Source organism: Argentina silus, assembly GCF_951799395.1.
Source record: "Argentina silus genome assembly, chromosome: 15".
NCBI lineage: Eukaryota > Metazoa > Chordata > Actinopteri > Argentiniformes > Argentinidae > Argentina > Argentina silus.
In genome coordinates this window covers 1,833,096-1,850,995 of record NC_139669.1, presented here as the reverse complement: position 1 = coordinate 1,850,995, position 17,900 = coordinate 1,833,096, and the positions used below count along the sequence as shown (strand labels likewise).

The following is a 17,900-nucleotide window of genomic DNA, read 5'->3' as shown; positions in this document are numbered from 1 at the left end:
CCTTTGAGTTTCTGCTCTCTGTGTGTGCGTGTGTGTGTGTGTGTGTGTGTGTGTGTGTGTGTGCGTGCGTGCGTGCGCGTGCGCTCGTGTGCTCGCATATACTGTGAGAGGACAGTAATCAGATCAATGTGTCAGAGAGCAGCAATCAAAGAGAGCAGCACCAGCATACTGTAAGCTTGCATATTTTTGTCCTGATGTCTGAGAGACCCAGACATCTATAAAACATTACAGACATGACCCACTGCTCGCTCGAAGAAAAAAAAAGAAGAAGAATGTTTGCTTTTGAACCTCATCAACCACCATCACCATCACCTCCATACAGTCAAGAAGGAGAGAGTATTGATTCAAGAGTAGAAATGCACCAAATGGAAATCATGTCATCAAACTATTAAAGTAGCAGGGGGTTGTTCTTGTTATTGAAACATTTAGCTGACTCCTGCCCCAGACATATTGTTAGGGGGCTGCAGCCCAGGCCAGTAACTCGGTATCCTTTGCCAAGAGAATTTTAAAAGACACCATAAAAATAAAATGAGAGGTATTCACAGTAAACCGAGTCCAAGTATGAGTGGGACCGGAAAAAGGCTCAGATCACAGCAATGCCCTTGAGGCAGCTAATCCACACCCTGGACCCCTCCAAAGGGCTGACTGGACCCCCTCCAAAGGGGAGAGGAGTGGGTTGTTTAGCCCCAGATTTCCCAGTCATAAACGGTAGTGTATTCTTTTAATAACCCTTTTAATGGAGTGATGCTTTTGAGAGAAAATAACAGTATATATGATTGGCACAGTACATTGCAGTTCTCTGATATTAAAAGTCGGTCCTTCATATCACAAGATTGTGTTTACCTTATCCCTGTGTTATGATACGATTGTTAGGGCTTTACTTGAGGGTGAGAGGGGAGGGATGTGAGTATTTACTTCTGGCTTAGAGTGACTCATCTTGCTGTAATCTCTTTGCAGAAAATATTCATGACCAAAGAAGGAGGTGAGTGGGCACAAAGATGGAACACTTTAGTATGAAATTGTCATCTGCAGTAAAGGTCAAGCTGTTCCTCAATTCTTTCTTTAAGCAGCTCAAATAATCCTCTAAGTATGTTTAAATGTCATGATGTCAATTGAAATTGCTAGCCTACTTTTACATGCTCTGAAATCCTTAGACTGGAAGTGTGCTTTTTTTTCTACTCACCTTACTGTTCAATAAAGGGAGAGGGACTGGAAGACAATTGCTTATTAATGCTGAAAACTCATAGCCTTTTATTCCATCACCTACAATATGGCCAATGAGAACTTTATAGCGTCAGCTTGTAAATTCCTGGCTGAGGTCATTGTTGACATAAACGTAGAGGTTTGGATCACGTCCTGCTGGTTTTTTTTCCTTGCTCCCTCTCTCTTTTAAGGAGCGTCAACGACGCATTTATTACCTCTCCGCCAAAACCGTTGGCCACATTGGTGTGGAGTGAAGACGCACATCTTTACGCGTGGAGATAGGTGAGTCAAAACCACATACAAACGTGTTGCAAACTGGAAGGAATCGCACCATAACAAATGTAAGGGAAAACGTCTCTCTGGCAGGTAAATAGTTTGTGAAAAACGACTACCTGTTATAAATTCCGCAAACGTTAATTTGACTTTAGTTATTAGTTTTAAAAGTTGTTGAATGATAGTTTCTTGTGACTAGCCGATATGTTAATGTTGATTTTTAGAATGGATGCAAGTAATCCGCGGAAAAGATGCGGGTGCACGTGATAATATTTACACTGAACATTTTACAGTATTAACATCCATGTAGCACTAGTGGAATTATAGAGGCTACTGTATAGTGATTTGATATCGTGATATTCCTACAGTATATCCATGGATACGTGGGTTGTTCTTAGTTTAAGCATGTTTTCGTAACTGTTGCATAAACAATATTGTTTTTATCTATCAGATACTTTTGTGAAGTTTACACATGCAACAGATAGCGTTTTTGCGTTGTTATTACAAGTTTCATAATCCAATTCAAGAGCATATGTAAAAACACTTTAATTGTGTAAATGCATTCATTTAAGGTCAGGCCTTAAACCTAAAAAACACAATAAGTTGCCCCCTTCACATTACCAGCCTGGCTAGCTGCCAAGACAAATCCATGATGTCACTCTCCTCCCGCAGCTTCAGAGCACCTTGGGAGGGAAAGGCCCCTTTTGCACTGTGGTCTCATTGTGGCGATGACATCATCATTTTAGACAATAAAAGCCCTAACCACCCGACTGTGGATCGGGTCAGTGCCCACTTTTCATTATATATTATATGGAACTCTTTTCCTAGTCTCCAAGCTGAATGACTCAGTCTGGTGTTCCCCAGTATCTTGATGACAATACCTGCAATGTCTACAAATAATAGACATTACTCATGCAAATATATTAAGATAATAAATCCCATCAGGCCATATCATGTAAAATCAAGCTGGCACAGCGGCATACACATAAACATAAACAGGATGCCCATCAGGAGCCAGAGTGACAGTAATGCCTCTCCATGGCCTTCTGTTTCCTGGGATTCTTGGGCTTTTGCCCACAACGTCCTTAGAGTAGACATGCCAGCTGTTTACTCTACAACTACTTCTGTTGAGAAGTCTAATTCATTCGTCTCACTAAATGTGGCAAATCTCTGTCTCAACACAGGCATCCATGTCCTCTTACACTGTAGTGTCCTACACTCTACTATCCTCTTCTCTTTGTGTGTGTGTGTGTGTGTGTGTGTGTGTGTGTGTGTGTGTGTGTGTGTGTGTGTGTGTGTGTGTGTGTGTGTGAGAGAGAGAGAGAGAGAGAGAAAGAGAGACAGACAGACAGACAGACAGACACAGAGAGAGAGAGATCTAGAAGGAAACAGACACAGAGAGAGAGATCTAGAAGGAAACAGACACAGAGAGGAGGGTGTGTGTATTAATGCAGACGAGTGGAGGCGCTGAAACAATGAAACAGCCTGCTCACCGGCCTTCCAGCTGAAACAATGAAACAGCCTGCTCACTGGCCTTCCAGCTGAAACAATGAAACAGCCTGCTCACTGGCCTTCCAGCTGAATCAATGAAACAGCCTGCTCACTGGCCTTCCAGCTGAAACAATGAAACAGCCTGCTCACTGGCCTTCCAGCTGAAACAATGAAACAGCCTGCTCACTGGCCTTCCAGCTCACTCCTGTGCACGTCCTAATTAGGCAATGTGGTGTGACCGCCCTGCCTGCTGCCTGTCTCTGAGGGGGCTGCAGCTCTCTGGCCCGCGGAGGCAGACTCTGCCCCTTCATGCTCTCCTCCTCCTCAACTGTGTTGGTGTTAGAGAGATACCCCTTGTCCATACACAATCCTTCTATTAGTGTTAGAGAGTTGAGAGAGGGAGAGAGAAAGAGAGAGAGAGAGAGAGAGAGAGAGAGAGAGAGAGAGACCCTGTTTACCATTGGCTTGCAGAGCACTCTCCAAACCCTAAACTGCTATAATCTCACTACTCTGTCCAGTGACTGTGAATGTGGAACCATGTTGTGGAACTTGGGCATGTCGCTTTTTAAGTGCGGTCTGCTGGCTCATGGGGAGGGGAAACTCGCGCCCTGTGAACTGGTGGGTCTGTCTTTCTTCATGTGCTCCTTCCATCAGTCTACTGAGCATATCTGGTGAAGTTGACATCTATTGGGGACAGACTTGTCAGTCGTTATTAACAGACCAGACTGATCTATTGGAGCCTTTGGCATCCCACTTTTATAGAGTTTTAAGAGAACAGTGACTCATGCAAGAGCAATGGGAGCTGTGAAGTGCTGGCTGGCCCACTGTGAAGCCTTTATCTGTGTGTGTGTGTGTGTGTGTGTGTGTGTGTGTGTGAGACCTTTCCATCATGGCAGAAAGGGGGGTGTTGAATGGAAAAACATGCACATAATCCCCTGACCCCCTCGTCTGGACCCACTGCTGCCCTTGACTGACACACATACTATGCGTGTGCGTGCGTGCGTGCGTGTGTGTGTGTGTGTGTGTGTGTGTGTGTGTAATGGACGGTACAGTGGCCTTTGTCCCACTGTGAGTCATACTTGACCTTTGCAATATTGGGTTCCATGTCCATGTCGTCCGGTTGAGAGATGGGTGTGTGACCATGTTATGAGTTGTGACATAATAGACGTGTGTCCTCTCAGAAATCCCACATATTTGACCTGAGTCTGTCCGCCCCTCACAACCCATCACAGCAACATTGTCACCCTCTTCTGTTGCTAGGTAACTTTTGTTGATGTTATTAAGTCGCTGTGTCACTGTCTCTGTCTGTGTGAGGTGAGTCAGTGATGCATTAGTCCCCTCCTGAGAGAGGCCCTATCACTGGCCTGTCCATTAACCAGGAACGCAGGGTGACTGCTGAAGAGCAGAGCTCAGGCCAAGAACATTCTGAAAAATGAGGCCATTTAGTCTGGCCTTTTGTCTCTATTTTGTAGTCTGGCTATTTCAACAGTCTATTAACTCATGTATCAATATTAGGGGCTGCCATTTTCTAGCAGGCTCTTGTGTCCTACGGTAATTGGCACAAAACACAACAGCACAATACTGCATTACACAATACAGTAATGCATTAATGCAAAAACTATCCGAGTGTGGCAACGCGTCGTAAGGATGAAAAAGGGGATTGCAGTATTCATAGACACGCCCAAAAGGGTTTTGTCATGGGAAGGGGCTTTGGTGGTCCGTGACTTGACTTAATGTGGAGAGAGATACTCCAAGCCGTAACACGTCAGTGCTAAAGTCTCGATAAAGTTCCCTAAAAGTATCACCTTGAATCTCTCGATTTCTTTGAAATACAGTTAAAGAAGAGGGACGAATGTTAGAACTGGGAACGTTATAGCCAGCCAGAACACCCTGAAGTATTGTAGTACAGTAGTACGACTACAAAAAATGTCCTTGCTTTACAAAAGCTATGTAGCAATTACTGTGAATAATAATAATAGGTATACCAGGTGCCTGACTCTGGTTCAGGAGGAGCTCAGTACAGTACATGAACAGAGCACGGAGGAGAGGAGAGGAGGAGAGGAGAGGAGGAGAGGAGAGGGGAGAGGAGAGGAGGGGAGGAGCCACGCTCATGTTCTAATCACCCTATAGAGACCTGCTACTGCATCTGTTCAGGAAGTGCCCTCCAGACTTCCTGTTTCTCGAAGGTCCACCAACGTCTCCTGGTCCCAGTGGTTCTTCTCAGAGAGGCAGAGACGACCTCTGATAAGCCCCTTGGCAGTTACCGACCTCCAGGAGGCAATGGCGTGATACGCAACATTACCAGTATTATTGTGCCAGGTTGAATTACAGAAGTGACATTGTTAGTAATTCCGTAATTCCGGTAGCTTCTCATTGTTCCATGTGAAAGTATAGGACAGTAGTTCACCCTCGGTTGCATGTCTGACACAGTACAGTACATGTCTGGTAAAATGATAGGCACAGTTTATGCTCTTTTTATTGGCTTTTTACATGATGTCATTGTGTAGAGATGTTAAGATGATGTAATTATTGCTGCTGCCAGTTTTTTTAGGTTTTTTTCTGAACTGCTCCCTTCGTCTCTGAACCACCCGTCAGCTCTAAGCCCTCTCATATTAGTTCTCATTTTCACGGGAAATGGCTTTTCATGCAGTTAAGCTCTGACAGTAATCAGGAAAGAAACTGTTCTATGTGGAGATCGCAATGGGAATCCACCTTTTAAGTCTTCTCTCTCTGAATGCAGACGCACTGGGAGACATGGACAGAGCAGTAACACGGGAAACTCAAACAGTCACTGTTTAACTGTTGCGTATAACGTACATAACTGTACCCGTTTAAAACATTCTAGTCTCTGCAGTACAACCTCAGTACTGTTCTCCATTTTTCATGGAAAAGGTATTTGTGTATCTGGTTTAGAGTGCTGTTCTTGGTGATGTCAGCGTTATTTCTGTCCTCAGTAAGGGCAGGGCCTCAGGGAATGGCAGGTGGGGAGGCGGACGCTGCATTCCGCTATTGTCCACGAGCAGGACAGACACAGTCTCAACAACAGTACCCCCCTAAGTGAGACACACACACACGCACACGCACACGCACACGCACACACACACACACACACACACACACATACTGTACACACTCCTGTTGTCTCTCGTGTGTATACATTCAGTAAACTGATATGATATACATTGTCATCTGACCCACCAGTCAGTCATGTCAGGGCCAGCCTATGATGGGCAGCCTGTGACAGTAGGACTGTAGAAGGATAGAACCCATGGACAGCTTTAATCAACACAACAACTGCCAGAACCACAGAGAGGGAAAGGCTGAGAGAGATGGGGGGATGAGTGGAGTGCCCTGAAGAGGACAGAGCACAGGACTCTTATTACATAGGCTTAAGCAGCATGGTGTCCATGGCGCCTGCCTGATCATTAATGCTTCTGTGTGACTTAGTTTAACAAAGAGACTGATTATAATTGTGGACAGGCAGTGAAAGGACAAACACATGTTCAGTCCTCAGTAATGGGCCAAATCAAATGTGCCATTACCACCAGATGCCTTAAACAAACACACATTACTTTATAGTTTCCCTCTTCAATCTGTTGTCTTCTGTCTGGGCTGTAAGGTTGTTATTGTGTTTTATGGAGGAGTGCAGAGACATTGCGGACTCATAACCAAAGAAAACAATAGGGATCATGGCTCTTTACTTGGATCAGTGACTTTATGATGAGTCTCAATCAGCTGAAGGCTCAGTCAGTTTATGGGCCTCTGTATCCTGTCTCCGTCACCCCCTCCTAGTTTTATGCAATAATTTACTCTTTTCTTTTTTTCTTTCTTTCAGTTGTTGTTCGTCTCTCTCTCTCTCTCTGTCTCTCTCTCTCTCTCTCTCTCTCTCTCTCTCTCTCTCTCTCTGTCTGTCTGTCTCTGTCTCCCTCTCTCTCTGTCTCTCTCTCTCTCTCTCTCTGCCTCTACCTCTGTCTCTCTCTCTGTCTCTCTCTCTCTCTGTCTCTGTCTCTGTCTCTGTCTCTGTCTCTCTCTCTGTCTCTGTCTCTGTCTCTGTCTCTGTCTCTGTCTCTCTCTCTCTCTCTCTCTCTCTCTCTCTCTCTCTCTGTCTGTCTCACTCTCTCTCTCAATAACAATAAGTTGGTCAATATAAGTGTATAAATATGGTGGGGTATATACAGATAAATATTATAAATATAGCAGCAATAGAGTATATGTGTGTGTGTGTGTGTGTGTGTGTGTGTGTGTGTGGATGTGAGGTGCAGGTGAGCAGCGGGTCGTGCTGCTGGACAGCTGTGGGAATCAATTAAACTGTTCGTTTGTTCGTTTGTCTGAATCCCCACCTCTCTCTCCCGGCCTACCTTTCCACTCTCTCCATCTAATTCAGAGGACGACAGAAAACAGGAAAGTACTGTTTTTGTTTTGCACAAGGAATCCCTCCTGCTGCGTTGTGTTCCTGAGTCAGGAGTGCTACGCTCCTTTCAAGCAATTATTTTCCCCCAGAGCCACTAAGGTCATGGAGAGGTATTCAACCATGACAATGAAGTGTTCAAAAAGCCCTTCTTTTTTTCTTCTTCTTCTTCTTTTAATCTTAGACTTATTTCTTGTGTGTGTGGGAGCTGCAGAGCCTTGGCTGGGACCATTTAGAGCATAGTTTTCAGCACAGATCATCGGCTTATGTAAATACACGCACACACACACACGCACACACACACACACACACACACACATTAAGAAGCTATACACCATTCCCATTCTCTTAAGTTTGAGTGAGATTATATAAACATGGTGAAGTAAACTGATGATAAATAAAGGCTGATTGATACAGATATATTGATATATATTGAAGACGTCTACACAATGACATCCATCACCTCCCTGAGTCCTGTCAACGTGCTGCTCTGAGTCATCTCACCTTCTGATGTTTCATGATCTAACCACTCTCAACACACTCAGCCCTAATAAACCCTAACAAAACACATGGCAAATGGGGGAGTCGGGGTATCTGTTGTCCCTGGCAGCCCTGAGGCGGCCCTTAGTCAAGACCCCCGGAGGATTTCTATCTGTCTTCGGATCACTCCCTCTTCCCACTCTCGCCCCTTCCCCTCATTCACCCTAGTCTTTTGATGCATATCCTAAAATGGAATGGGCAGTTGTTGGTTGGATTTGGGTGTGGGGTGAGGCCGGGGGGTGAAGGGCAGTTGTGGGCGTGGGTCCCAAGGGGTCTATATATAGCCCATACCCTGGTGGGGTGTATGGTCTTCAGCCCTGACCCTGTGTGGATGCTACTCTCTCCTCCTCTCCTTGGTTCTGGTGTCATCCTCTCCTCTGTCTCTCCAGGACGCAATCATGACTTACAGGCACTCAGGAGGTAATGTTCTTGTGTTGTGTGGGGTGGTCTTGTTCATGTGCTATACCTGGTGCCAGGTTCTAGGTGTTAAGTACCTGGTGCCAGGTTCTAGGTGTTAAGTACCTGGTGCTAGGTTCTAGGTGTTAAGTACCTGTTGCTAGGTTCTAGGTGTTAAGTACCTGGTGCTAGGTTCTAGGTGTTAAGTACCTGTTGCTAGGTTCTAGGTGTTAAGTACCTGGTGCTGGGGATAGGGTTTTGGTTCAGGCACATTTGTCTCACTGAAGTGCCTGTTCAGTCAGAGATGCTTATTCTGTGTTCCCCAATTGTGGTTTTGGGAGCCACTGCTGGGCACGGCAGCTCTTCTTTGGCCATTGCTAAAGCCTTGGTCACGGTTGGCCACCGCTGCTCTAGAGTTACTGGAGGTGAAGCGGTATAATGGTGTTTGTTTGGTGTACTGCAGCTAATAACTTGTGACACAACGGGTCACTCAGCTGTCAAGTCACTCAAACACACCTCAACTCAGCTGTTTTACAAATATCTGTGTGTTTGTTTGTAACAGAGACAGACAGAGAATCTTTATGTTGACCCACAACAACATTTCAATAAAGAGTGATTTAATGAAGCATTTAGGCGAGGTCTGGGTGACACATTTCCAGGGTCAAGTGTTGCCTCACCAGCGTGATTGGTCACCAGCGCCCGAATAGATGAACTCATTTTCTCTTGTTATTTTGACTCAATTGTGTCGTTTTAAACGGCACATTTGAAAATATCTGTATATCTGTAGCATGACGTTATGTGGTGCAAACAACAACACTTGGCTGACACACACACACACACACACACACACACACACACACCCCTCCCAGCCCCAGCCTCCCTTCCCAGCCTCCCAGCCCCAGCCTCCCTCCCCAGCCCAGCCTCCCTTCCCAGCCTCCCTCCCCAGCCTCCCTCCCCAGTCCTAGCCTCCCTCCCCAGCCCAGCCTCCCTTCCCAGCCTCCCTCCCCAGGAAATCTTTTTCTCATTACACAGTTGGATGATGGTGATGCAAGTTCCAGTCAATTACAGCTGGATTACAGTAAACCACCGTTGGAAATTGAATGTGGGTACTTGGGATGTACATTTCAGTTAGTGGACCAGGTATTTTTTTGAACAGCCTAATTTAGACTGAGAGTGGTGGATCAAAGATTGTTGGAAAATACAAACTTCTCTGACACTGGGTACACAGCTGTTGGCTTGACTGAGATACACAGTCTGTCCCTTTTTTGGGGCTGTTTGTCTTTGATCTACCGTGAGTGCCTCCAGCCAGGCTGACTGTGAGAGGCATCCGTGGCTCCATCATGACTCACTCCTCTGTGTGCTGCTCTCGCTGTGACCTTTTCCACTGTGGAGTGGTTTCCTCACCCCAGGGACCATAATGGTATACTCCAGCCCCTCTGATCTGTGTGTTGGTGCATACCATGGGTGTTACTATGAGGGCAGCTGTCTGATCGGCAGTATCTGAAAGGCTTAGCGTTTAAGCACTGGACACTTACAGTGCATCAGACACATTCTCTCGCAATGGTCCATTTGGCAGTGTTCCCAAAAACTCCCTGTCCTTGCAGTAAGGTCACTGTGCTTCAGTGCTCCGTGTGGAACACATGGTTAATTCAGGTTGAGATATAATCATTGGATTTGGGTATTTTTTTCTCCATGATACTATGATACCTTGGCGCCCCACTCCCTCCCCCTGACTCAAATGTTGGTCTGGTCCGGACATGTCGATTCCCTTGGGTTGATCCTGGCTGGCCTGTTCCATTTAGGGAGGGATGGGGATGGTTCGGCAGGGCTCAGGCTTTTATCCCCCTGGAGCAGCTGCAGATGAGCCTCTATCCATCCGTGGTCGTATATCCATCCTCGCTGGACTCTTCCAGCTGGGAGCCACATACCAGACCGCCTCAGGCACATCCCCCCCCCCCGCTGCTCTGTTTACCACAAGACACTCTCATTGACTTTCATAAATATTTGCAGGGTTCCTATGGCAACCAGGACATAATATGATTCCATCATAAGTATTCCCCTCCCCATTGATTGCTCTCATTGTGTTACACCGGATTAAGGTGGTGAGAGCTTACAATGATATCTCATCTGTTGTGTCAAATAAATCACAGATACTTAAATTGCAGTCTACAGTCTACGCATGCACTACTAACTCCACCGTAGGGACCCAGTCTGACTGAGCCTACGGTGGGTAGCGTGGGTAGAATTCAGAGTTTCCCTCTATTGACGTGTGTACAAGGCTCAAGGCCAGGACAAGGCCCAGATGATCAGGAAAACACAGGGGTCTCTGTCACACTGCTAAATACACACACACAGACAGACAGCCAGCCAGCCAGACAGACAGACAGACAGACAGCCAGACAGCCAGACAGCCAGACACACACACACCCACCCACCCACCCCAATCTTTCCAGGGGGATACGATGTCCTGTCCCTGTGGACGTGCCCATCGTGATGGGAATGTTGGAATGTTGAAGAGAGGAGCAGGGGGGCGATTCTGTTTACACGGACAGCCAATGAAATGCCACTGCCAAGGAGGAGACAAAAGAAGAGAGGGAGGTGGGATGGAGGGAGTGAGCCAGGCGTTCTAAAAATATGACCTAAACTTTCCAGCAAAGCCTGATAAAGCAGCCGGCCCCCGGCGGCAGAGTCAGATACAGCTAAAGACGCCTCGTTCAGGGGGAGACATCTGGGTGCCATTTCACACACTCCCCTCAGCCGATAGGCATGCCTCCACTAAGCCTGCGTTGGCTGTGTCTGATTAGAGGACTCACAACGACATGGCAGCTCCAACATGTATACCTCTAGGGTCTTTGTGTCTGGGCCCCCCGGAGACAGATTAATGTGTTGTCTCCGTGTAAGACTGTTTGTGTGTGTGCTGTATGTCTCAGTTTGAAGGCATTAGAGCCCTGGAAGGGCCATTCGGGTCAGGATGAAGGATGACTATAAACAGATGGATGAGGAACACAACAGCAGCATCGGGTTTAATCGCACACCCGTTAGTAACAGGGATCTTATGGTGAGGAAGTAGGTCTGCTGTGATGTTGGCTCGATTAAAGTATGGGCAACACTGCCTCCCTGTGGCGACTCAATATATGACCTGTATCTGAAGCAGTGGAGATGCAGAGCCATGACTGTTACTGCATTTCCCCCCCAGTGTTTGAATCTCTAGTAATGCATCAACGTGTAAACCAATTGATTTATGAGATTAAGTAATGAAACCACTATATGTTGTATAGGGCTCCTCTAACAGTACATGTGATGGTGTGTTGTCTTGGTGCAGGGCCGAGGTACTACGCTACGTCCACCATGACTGACCGCTTCGACTGTTACTACTGCCGTGACAATCTGCACGGGAAGAAGTACGTGAAGAAGGATGAGAAGCACGTGTGTACCAAGTGCTTCGACAAGCTCTGCGCCAACACCTGCGCTGAATGCCGGCGCCCCATTGGGGCTGATGCCAAGGTGAGCACCTGTGTGTGTGCGCGCGTGCGCGCGTGTGTGTGTGTGTGTGTGTGTGCGTGAGAAAGAGAGCGAGAGAGAGAGATGGACGTGTGTGTGTGTGTGTTTGTCAGTGTTCACTCCACATCTTGTTACCCACGGTATTAGTTCAGTATCAGGCTGGTTGGCTGCAGTTCAGATGTTCAGATTAAGGCCAGTGTTACGGACAGTATCTGCCCCTTTTCCTTGATGAGCTTCACACAACATAATACCACTACTCAGTCCCAGGTACTTGTGTTGGAATACCGTCACGGTTAACGAGGCCTGAACTACTTATGCCATTGTCATCATATGACTGTGGTGTTTGCCCATATGTGTGGTCAGGCCCACCATGGTGTGTGACACTCAAACTCACTTCATCTCCTCAGTAATGCTTTCCAGATGGACATGTTCTGTTCTTTGGCAAACATGCCTCAGTACACATGATGGCGTAGTGGCCTCTTGTGTAGTGAGGTTGAATGTGAATGTGTCTCACCACACCTTGGATCACTTCTCCCGCCCGCTGCCCAGGAGCTGCACCATAAGAACCGCCACTGGCATGAGGAGTGCTTCCGCTGTGCCAAGTGCTACATGGCTCTGGCCAATGAGCCCTTCAACGCCAGGGACGACGGCAAGATCATGTGTGGCAAGTGTAACTCTCGCGAGGATGGCAATCGGTGCCAGGGATGCTACAAGGTTGTGATGCCAGGTGGGTGACCCGTAATTCACCTCTCATCTTCCCTTAACACTGACAGCCAATCGCCCCCCTACCTTGGCACACTTTTAAAAATCCATGTCTTCATGTTGCCAGTATCCTAATAGAGCCAAATGGCAAAGTTCCAACTGCTTATGGACATAAACGTTTCTACTCTACTGTATTCTATTCTATCCTACTCTACTCTATTCTACTCTATGCTATTCTATTCTATTCTATTCTCTATCCATCCAGGATCCAAGAATGTGGAATATAAGAACAAGGTGTGGCATGAGGAATGTTTCAGCTGTATCGAGTGCAAGCAGCCAATCCGCACGCAGAGCTTCAACACCAAGGGTGATGACATCTACTGCGCTCCGTGCCACGAGAAGAAGTTTGCTAAGAAATGCTTCCACTGCAAGCAGGTGCCTACAGGCAAAACTTCCCCCCCTTAAGACCCTTACATCCTGTGCAAACACTCATTCAATATGCATGACATTTTTAATAACGTCACGACTGTCACTACAGTATTTGAGTATTGTCACACTGAAGTGAAGTGGAATGTGTCTTCAGATCAAGTGTGTTTTCGCCAACTCTGTCATTGTCATGCCATACATGACAACGATAGTCATTATTTGCAGAAGCAGATCTGGAGCCTGGCTATCATTAAACAGCTTCAGACTAAAATGGTGGTGCCTCTCTCTCTCTCTCTCTCTCTCCTCCCCTCCCCTCAGGCCATCACCACAGGTGGGATCAGCTACCAGGACCAGCCCTGGCACTCTGAGTGCTTCAAATGCCGTACCTGCCGTAAGCCTCTGGCCGGGGAGCGCTTCACCTCCCATGAGGACAGTGTCTACTGTGTGGACTGCTACAAGACCGATGTGGCCAAAAAGTGTGACGGCTGCAAGAACCCTATCACAGGTCAGACCTCACTCTCACACTCACACTCACACTCACACAGAGACCTCATCTTCTGCTTCAACTTCTGCATCATGAATACGCTGACACAATGCCATTCGTAGGCATTACATCTTACATTTATGCCTCATGGTTGAATGGACAGACGCTCAGCTACGACAACGGGGATAACTGATGAATATTTAATAGATGATGTGTGGGATGGGATGCTCTTCAGTGAGAGGATCGTACTGTAACTCTAAAGCTTCTTCCACGGTGCTGACTTACTCATCCTTGTCTCCAGGGTTCGGCCATGGGACCAACGTGGTGAACTATGAGGGCCACTCCTGGCACGAGTACTGCTTCAACTGCAAAAAGTGCTCCCTCTCCCTGGCCAACAAACGCTTCGTCATCAACGAAGAGAACATCTACTGCCCTGACTGTGCCAAGAAGCTGTGAGCTCAGACAGGGAGGCTTCCAATGGAGTGCCCCTGTCTGTGTTCCTCATTTGGGATCTTATGATAGGGGGGGGGGAGAACATACACTCGTGCAAACTAACAAAGTTAAGAGGTTATTCAAAACTGAGAAAAAAAAACATGCACAATGTACCATCTGAATGGATTCTAACTGCAGTTGAATATAAGTATTTGTTTCTGTGTAGTAAGCCACCTTTGGATACTAACACATGCCAACTGGTTTGCTTTCGTGGGCCTGCAATATGCATAACAAAAATGCTTGGCGCAAAATTCTGAATTCTGCATAGCCATATTAGGGGATGCCATTTTCAGTGCCTCACTGGAACTGTACTTTAACATGTTAAAAATGCTAACTGTTGCTTCTTGAATTATATAGCTATACGCTCTAGTGATTTCTTTGTGAAAAATGAGGGTTTCTTATCTTTAAACGTAGGAGTTCCTGTGATATTCAGCACGAAAAAAGGAGGCATCTTTCTGTGAAGATTCAAAGTGAGGCAGAGCTCAGAGATAGAAACTAATCCTATTCATAGCTTTTTGAAGTGAGGTGACAGTTTCAATACGACAGCTAAATAAAGGCAAGCAACAAAATCACTGTCTGTTTATTTGCACCGATGCAGGAGGACAGGATATTTAAATCCCCCCTGCGAGCCAGAATAAGAACAAACACAAACATACTTTTTTATTTTTTTTTATTTTGCAAAACTTTATTTTATTTTTTTTAACAGTTCATATCTTCTCAGTACACTTTAGATATATTTACAAATATAATTTGTGGACAGGGCTTTGTTAGGTCTGAAAAGCCTCCAGAAAGCAATTCATATTCACACCGTGGCCCTGGTAGAATGATTGTCATGGCCGAGGTAAGGACACGTGACGCGTTTTTTTTTTTTTAGTAATTATAACAAAATAATAAAAATACAACCTATTCTCAATCTAAGGCACCGTTCTATTCTATCGTCGTAGCGACTGTCATGCAATTAAGAACAGTTAGCTCCATATTCAAGCCGACTGAGATGCAGAAAAAGATGGTAAGAAAAAAAAAAAGAAAAAAGAAAAGAAAAAAGAAACGAAAAAAAAAGAAACAAAATACGACCTGGAACAAATGTAGGAGTCAGAGCAGCAACTGCAGTGTATTGGCCCCATCTGTGACTGGGTCTGCCACTAACGTAGCAAACCACTGACCAAGTTACAACAACAACAACCCTGTGTTTCACAGAGAGAATCGAGGAAGCAATTCCCTGCACTTGGAATATAGGAAGGTTTGTGAAATCGTGAAGGGTGGTGGTGGTGGTGGTGGTGGGGGGGGGGGGGGGGTTAAACAAAGGACTGGATAGGAGGAGACCATAAAGAAATAACTTTCGTGTCCTTCAAGAAATCCACACCACTGTTCGGCCTCTACCGTACAGCTACGTCTCGTTATCCACCTCCCTCTCTGTAACTCAGGAAGTCTTTCAACTTCCAACTAGTGGAACCTTTCCAACAGTGTAAAGCATCTCATGTTTTAATGAATAATAAAACAGGTTGCACATGAAAACTGAAAAGAAAAAAAACAAGCTCCTCTGAGAGGTGCATGTTAGATGAACAGGGGCTGATTAATAAGTCAGTTACATTCTTTATGCCTATTAGTCAAAGCTAAGCTCAAAGGGCTCTGGTCTAGACATGGTATGTAGACACGGTATGCACTATATATAAAGCCATTTCAGAGTGTTCTGGTTTATTAGCATGACAATCTGAAAGTCAATTGGCTACGAGGCAAAAAACAAGGTCCCCAAACCTCTCCGTTTGGACGATTCAAGCATAGGGAATTCAAGCTTCAACACAGCTTTTAAAAAACCCAGAACAAGACAACAACACAACCATCAAGGACAACAAGACTGACCAAATCACATCAGTTCCCGTCTCCATCGAGTGGCAGACTACTGGCACTGCTGTATCACAGGAAGGTAGGTGTGTGTGTGTGTGTGTGGTGCAGTGGCCCCAGAGTCCATGTTAACTTTCCTATTCCAACCTTAACACACCATCCTTTCATGCAATGTAACAAACATTTTGTACAGTACACACAATAAAAAGCACTGAATCATTTCTGCTTCTGTCACATTCCTCAGTCCACCCCTCTGTTGGGAACCAAGGCAAAGTCGGGGGGGGGGGGGGGTGAAGGAAGCAGAAAAATCCAGAACCCTCGCAAAATGCCCTCAATCAAAGTACATACTGTAGACACACACACCCATCTTCACTATACAGTGGATCCCCTATCTTGTCCCCTTGGACTTCTAGAAGACTGGAGAAGAGACTGGGGTTTACCGGTAGTGACGCCCAAACCTGACAAGACTGTGGTAACAGCACTGACTACCCTGGCAGAGGGCACAGGTCAAACAGAGCCCAAACCAGACGAGACTGTGGTAACAGCACTGACTACCCTGGCAGAGGGCACAGGTCAAACAGAGCCCAAACCAGACGAGACTGTGGTAACAGCACTGACTACCCTGGCAGAGGGCACAGGTCAAACAGAGCCCAAACCAGACGAGACTGTGGTAACAGCACTGACTACCCTGGCAGAGGGCACAGGTCAAACAGAGCCCAAACCAGACGAGACTGTGGTAACAGCACTGACTACCCTGGCAGAGGGCACAGGTCAAACAGAGCCCAAACTCAAATACAGTAACTACAGAAACTATCAACACCCACTCCCACCACACCACCCCCACTCATGAACATGGCTGCATGGCCTAATACTGATTATATACATAATACAATAACACTTAAATATGTAGAAATATATTTTCATATATATAAACAGACAGCCAAATTATATATTATAAAAATAATTGAAATGCTTTGCCAGGAGAAGAAAAGAAGCAGCTAGTGTGTTCTCTAGAGAGGGGTTTTAGAGGAGAAGCACTGGAATTAGTAAGGAAAGAGCTACACAGACAGACCGAGGACAGACAGACAGACCGAGAGAGAGAGAGAGAGAGAGAGACAGAGAGAGAGAGAGAGAGAGAGAGAGACTGCTGCACTTACAGTAAAGCTCAGAGGGTAGACTAGAACATTGTTTTAGCCCTGAGGAACTTTGGGCTTCGTTAGAGAACTTCAGACCATTCAAGTTCAGTTTATGGACTAGTACTGTACACACACACACACACACACACACACACACACACACACACCCACACCCACACACCCTTCAGAGGGATTCTGGACCTTGTCTGACTGTGCAATTACCAACATACACACATGTTAATCCTTTATGGGCTATAGTCATTCATATGGTAGAGTATAGATTCATGCAGTCATTGCTGGGGGTCAAGTTATACCGCAGCTTTCGGGATGCAATTAAATTAGAATTGGATATGAGTAGCTAACCATTAACATTTAGTTTATGTACATGTAAAACCATAAACATGTCAATATCTTAGGAAAAAACCTAAAGCAGACCATGAACTGAAACGTAACAACAAACAGTCAAACATCACTGAACACAAGTAATCACTAAATCATCAGCTTGCTATGAATTCCTACATCCTTCATACAAAGCAGTAGGGACAGTTTCCTTTCAGTTTGAGTTACAGCCAACAGTGCCCCCTAGTGGCCCAGGGGAGAGGGGCAGGGGTGAGGGAGATGGGTGGGGAGACGTGGGGGCGTTGGGGCTCAGGGAGGAGGGTTAGTCATGGGAGGAGGGGGGGTTATGAGAGAATAAGGTTGGGTTGCTGCTGGACACTGAAAAAAGGCGCCAGACAAATCCCAAATTCTAGGTCAGATTCGGATTCCAATTTGGGTTAGATTACACCGTGCGTTTGAGCACTCGGGTCCAAACCCACGTTTGTGTGGCTGGCTGCTCCCCCTGTCTCAGTGCAGCTCACCATATAGACAACCAGAGGCTGACTCTGCAAAACTACAGTCCCCAGGTGCCCCAGCGGACTCCCCACCAATCAGAATGGGTTTACGATCCTTGCATTTCCTGACTCACTCATGACACGAGACATTGACCTCATACCTATCATACAGC

The 17,900-nt window shown here is 46.1% G+C and overlaps 1 protein-coding gene and 1 long non-coding RNA gene across 4 annotated transcripts; both read left to right on the top strand.

Annotated features, from left to right (window-relative positions):
- The first annotated feature begins 1,384 nt into the window (after nt 1-1,384).
- On the top strand, nt 1,385-14,478 carry fhl1a (four and a half LIM domains 1a). 3 transcript variants are annotated; one of them, XM_083685860.1, is made up of 6 exons: nt 1,385-1,485; nt 11,634-11,815; nt 12,362-12,539; nt 12,780-12,949; nt 13,259-13,445; nt 13,726-14,478. In XM_083685860.1, the coding sequence occupies exons 2-6, from the start codon at nt 11,660-11,662 to the stop codon at nt 13,878-13,880; spliced, it is 846 nt and encodes a 281-aa protein (XP_083541986.1). In that variant the 5' UTR covers nt 1,385-1,485; nt 11,634-11,659; the 3' UTR covers nt 13,881-14,478. The 3 variants fall into 3 exon arrangements, with proteins under 3 accessions (XP_083541986.1, XP_083541987.1, XP_083541985.1); XM_083685861.1 differs by lacking the exon at nt 1,385-1,485 and adding an exon at nt 1,514-1,569; XM_083685859.1 differs by lacking the exon at nt 1,385-1,485 and adding an exon at nt 8,254-8,335.
- A 118-nt stretch (nt 14,479-14,596) lies between these two features.
- Nucleotides 14,597-17,447, top strand: LOC310816134. The gene is made up of 2 exons (XR_014554639.1): nt 14,597-16,264; nt 16,529-17,447. It is a non-coding gene; the product is annotated as an uncharacterized lncRNA (long non-coding RNA).
- The last annotated feature ends 453 nt before the right edge of the window (nt 17,448-17,900 follow it).

What these genes read in the sequence shown, in the direction of transcription:
- fhl1a (XM_083685859.1), top strand. Translation starts at nt 8,314, where the DNA reads ATGACTTACAGGCACTCAGGAG. An exon ending in CCATTGGGGCTGATGCCAAG is followed by an intron (nt 11,816 to 12,361) that starts GTGAGCACCTGT and finishes CCCGCTGCCCAG; the next exon opens with GAGCTGCACCATAAGAACCG. An exon ending in CTGCAAGAACCCTATCACAG is followed by an intron (nt 13,446 to 13,725) that starts GTCAGACCTCAC and finishes CCTTGTCTCCAG; the next exon opens with GGTTCGGCCATGGGACCAAC.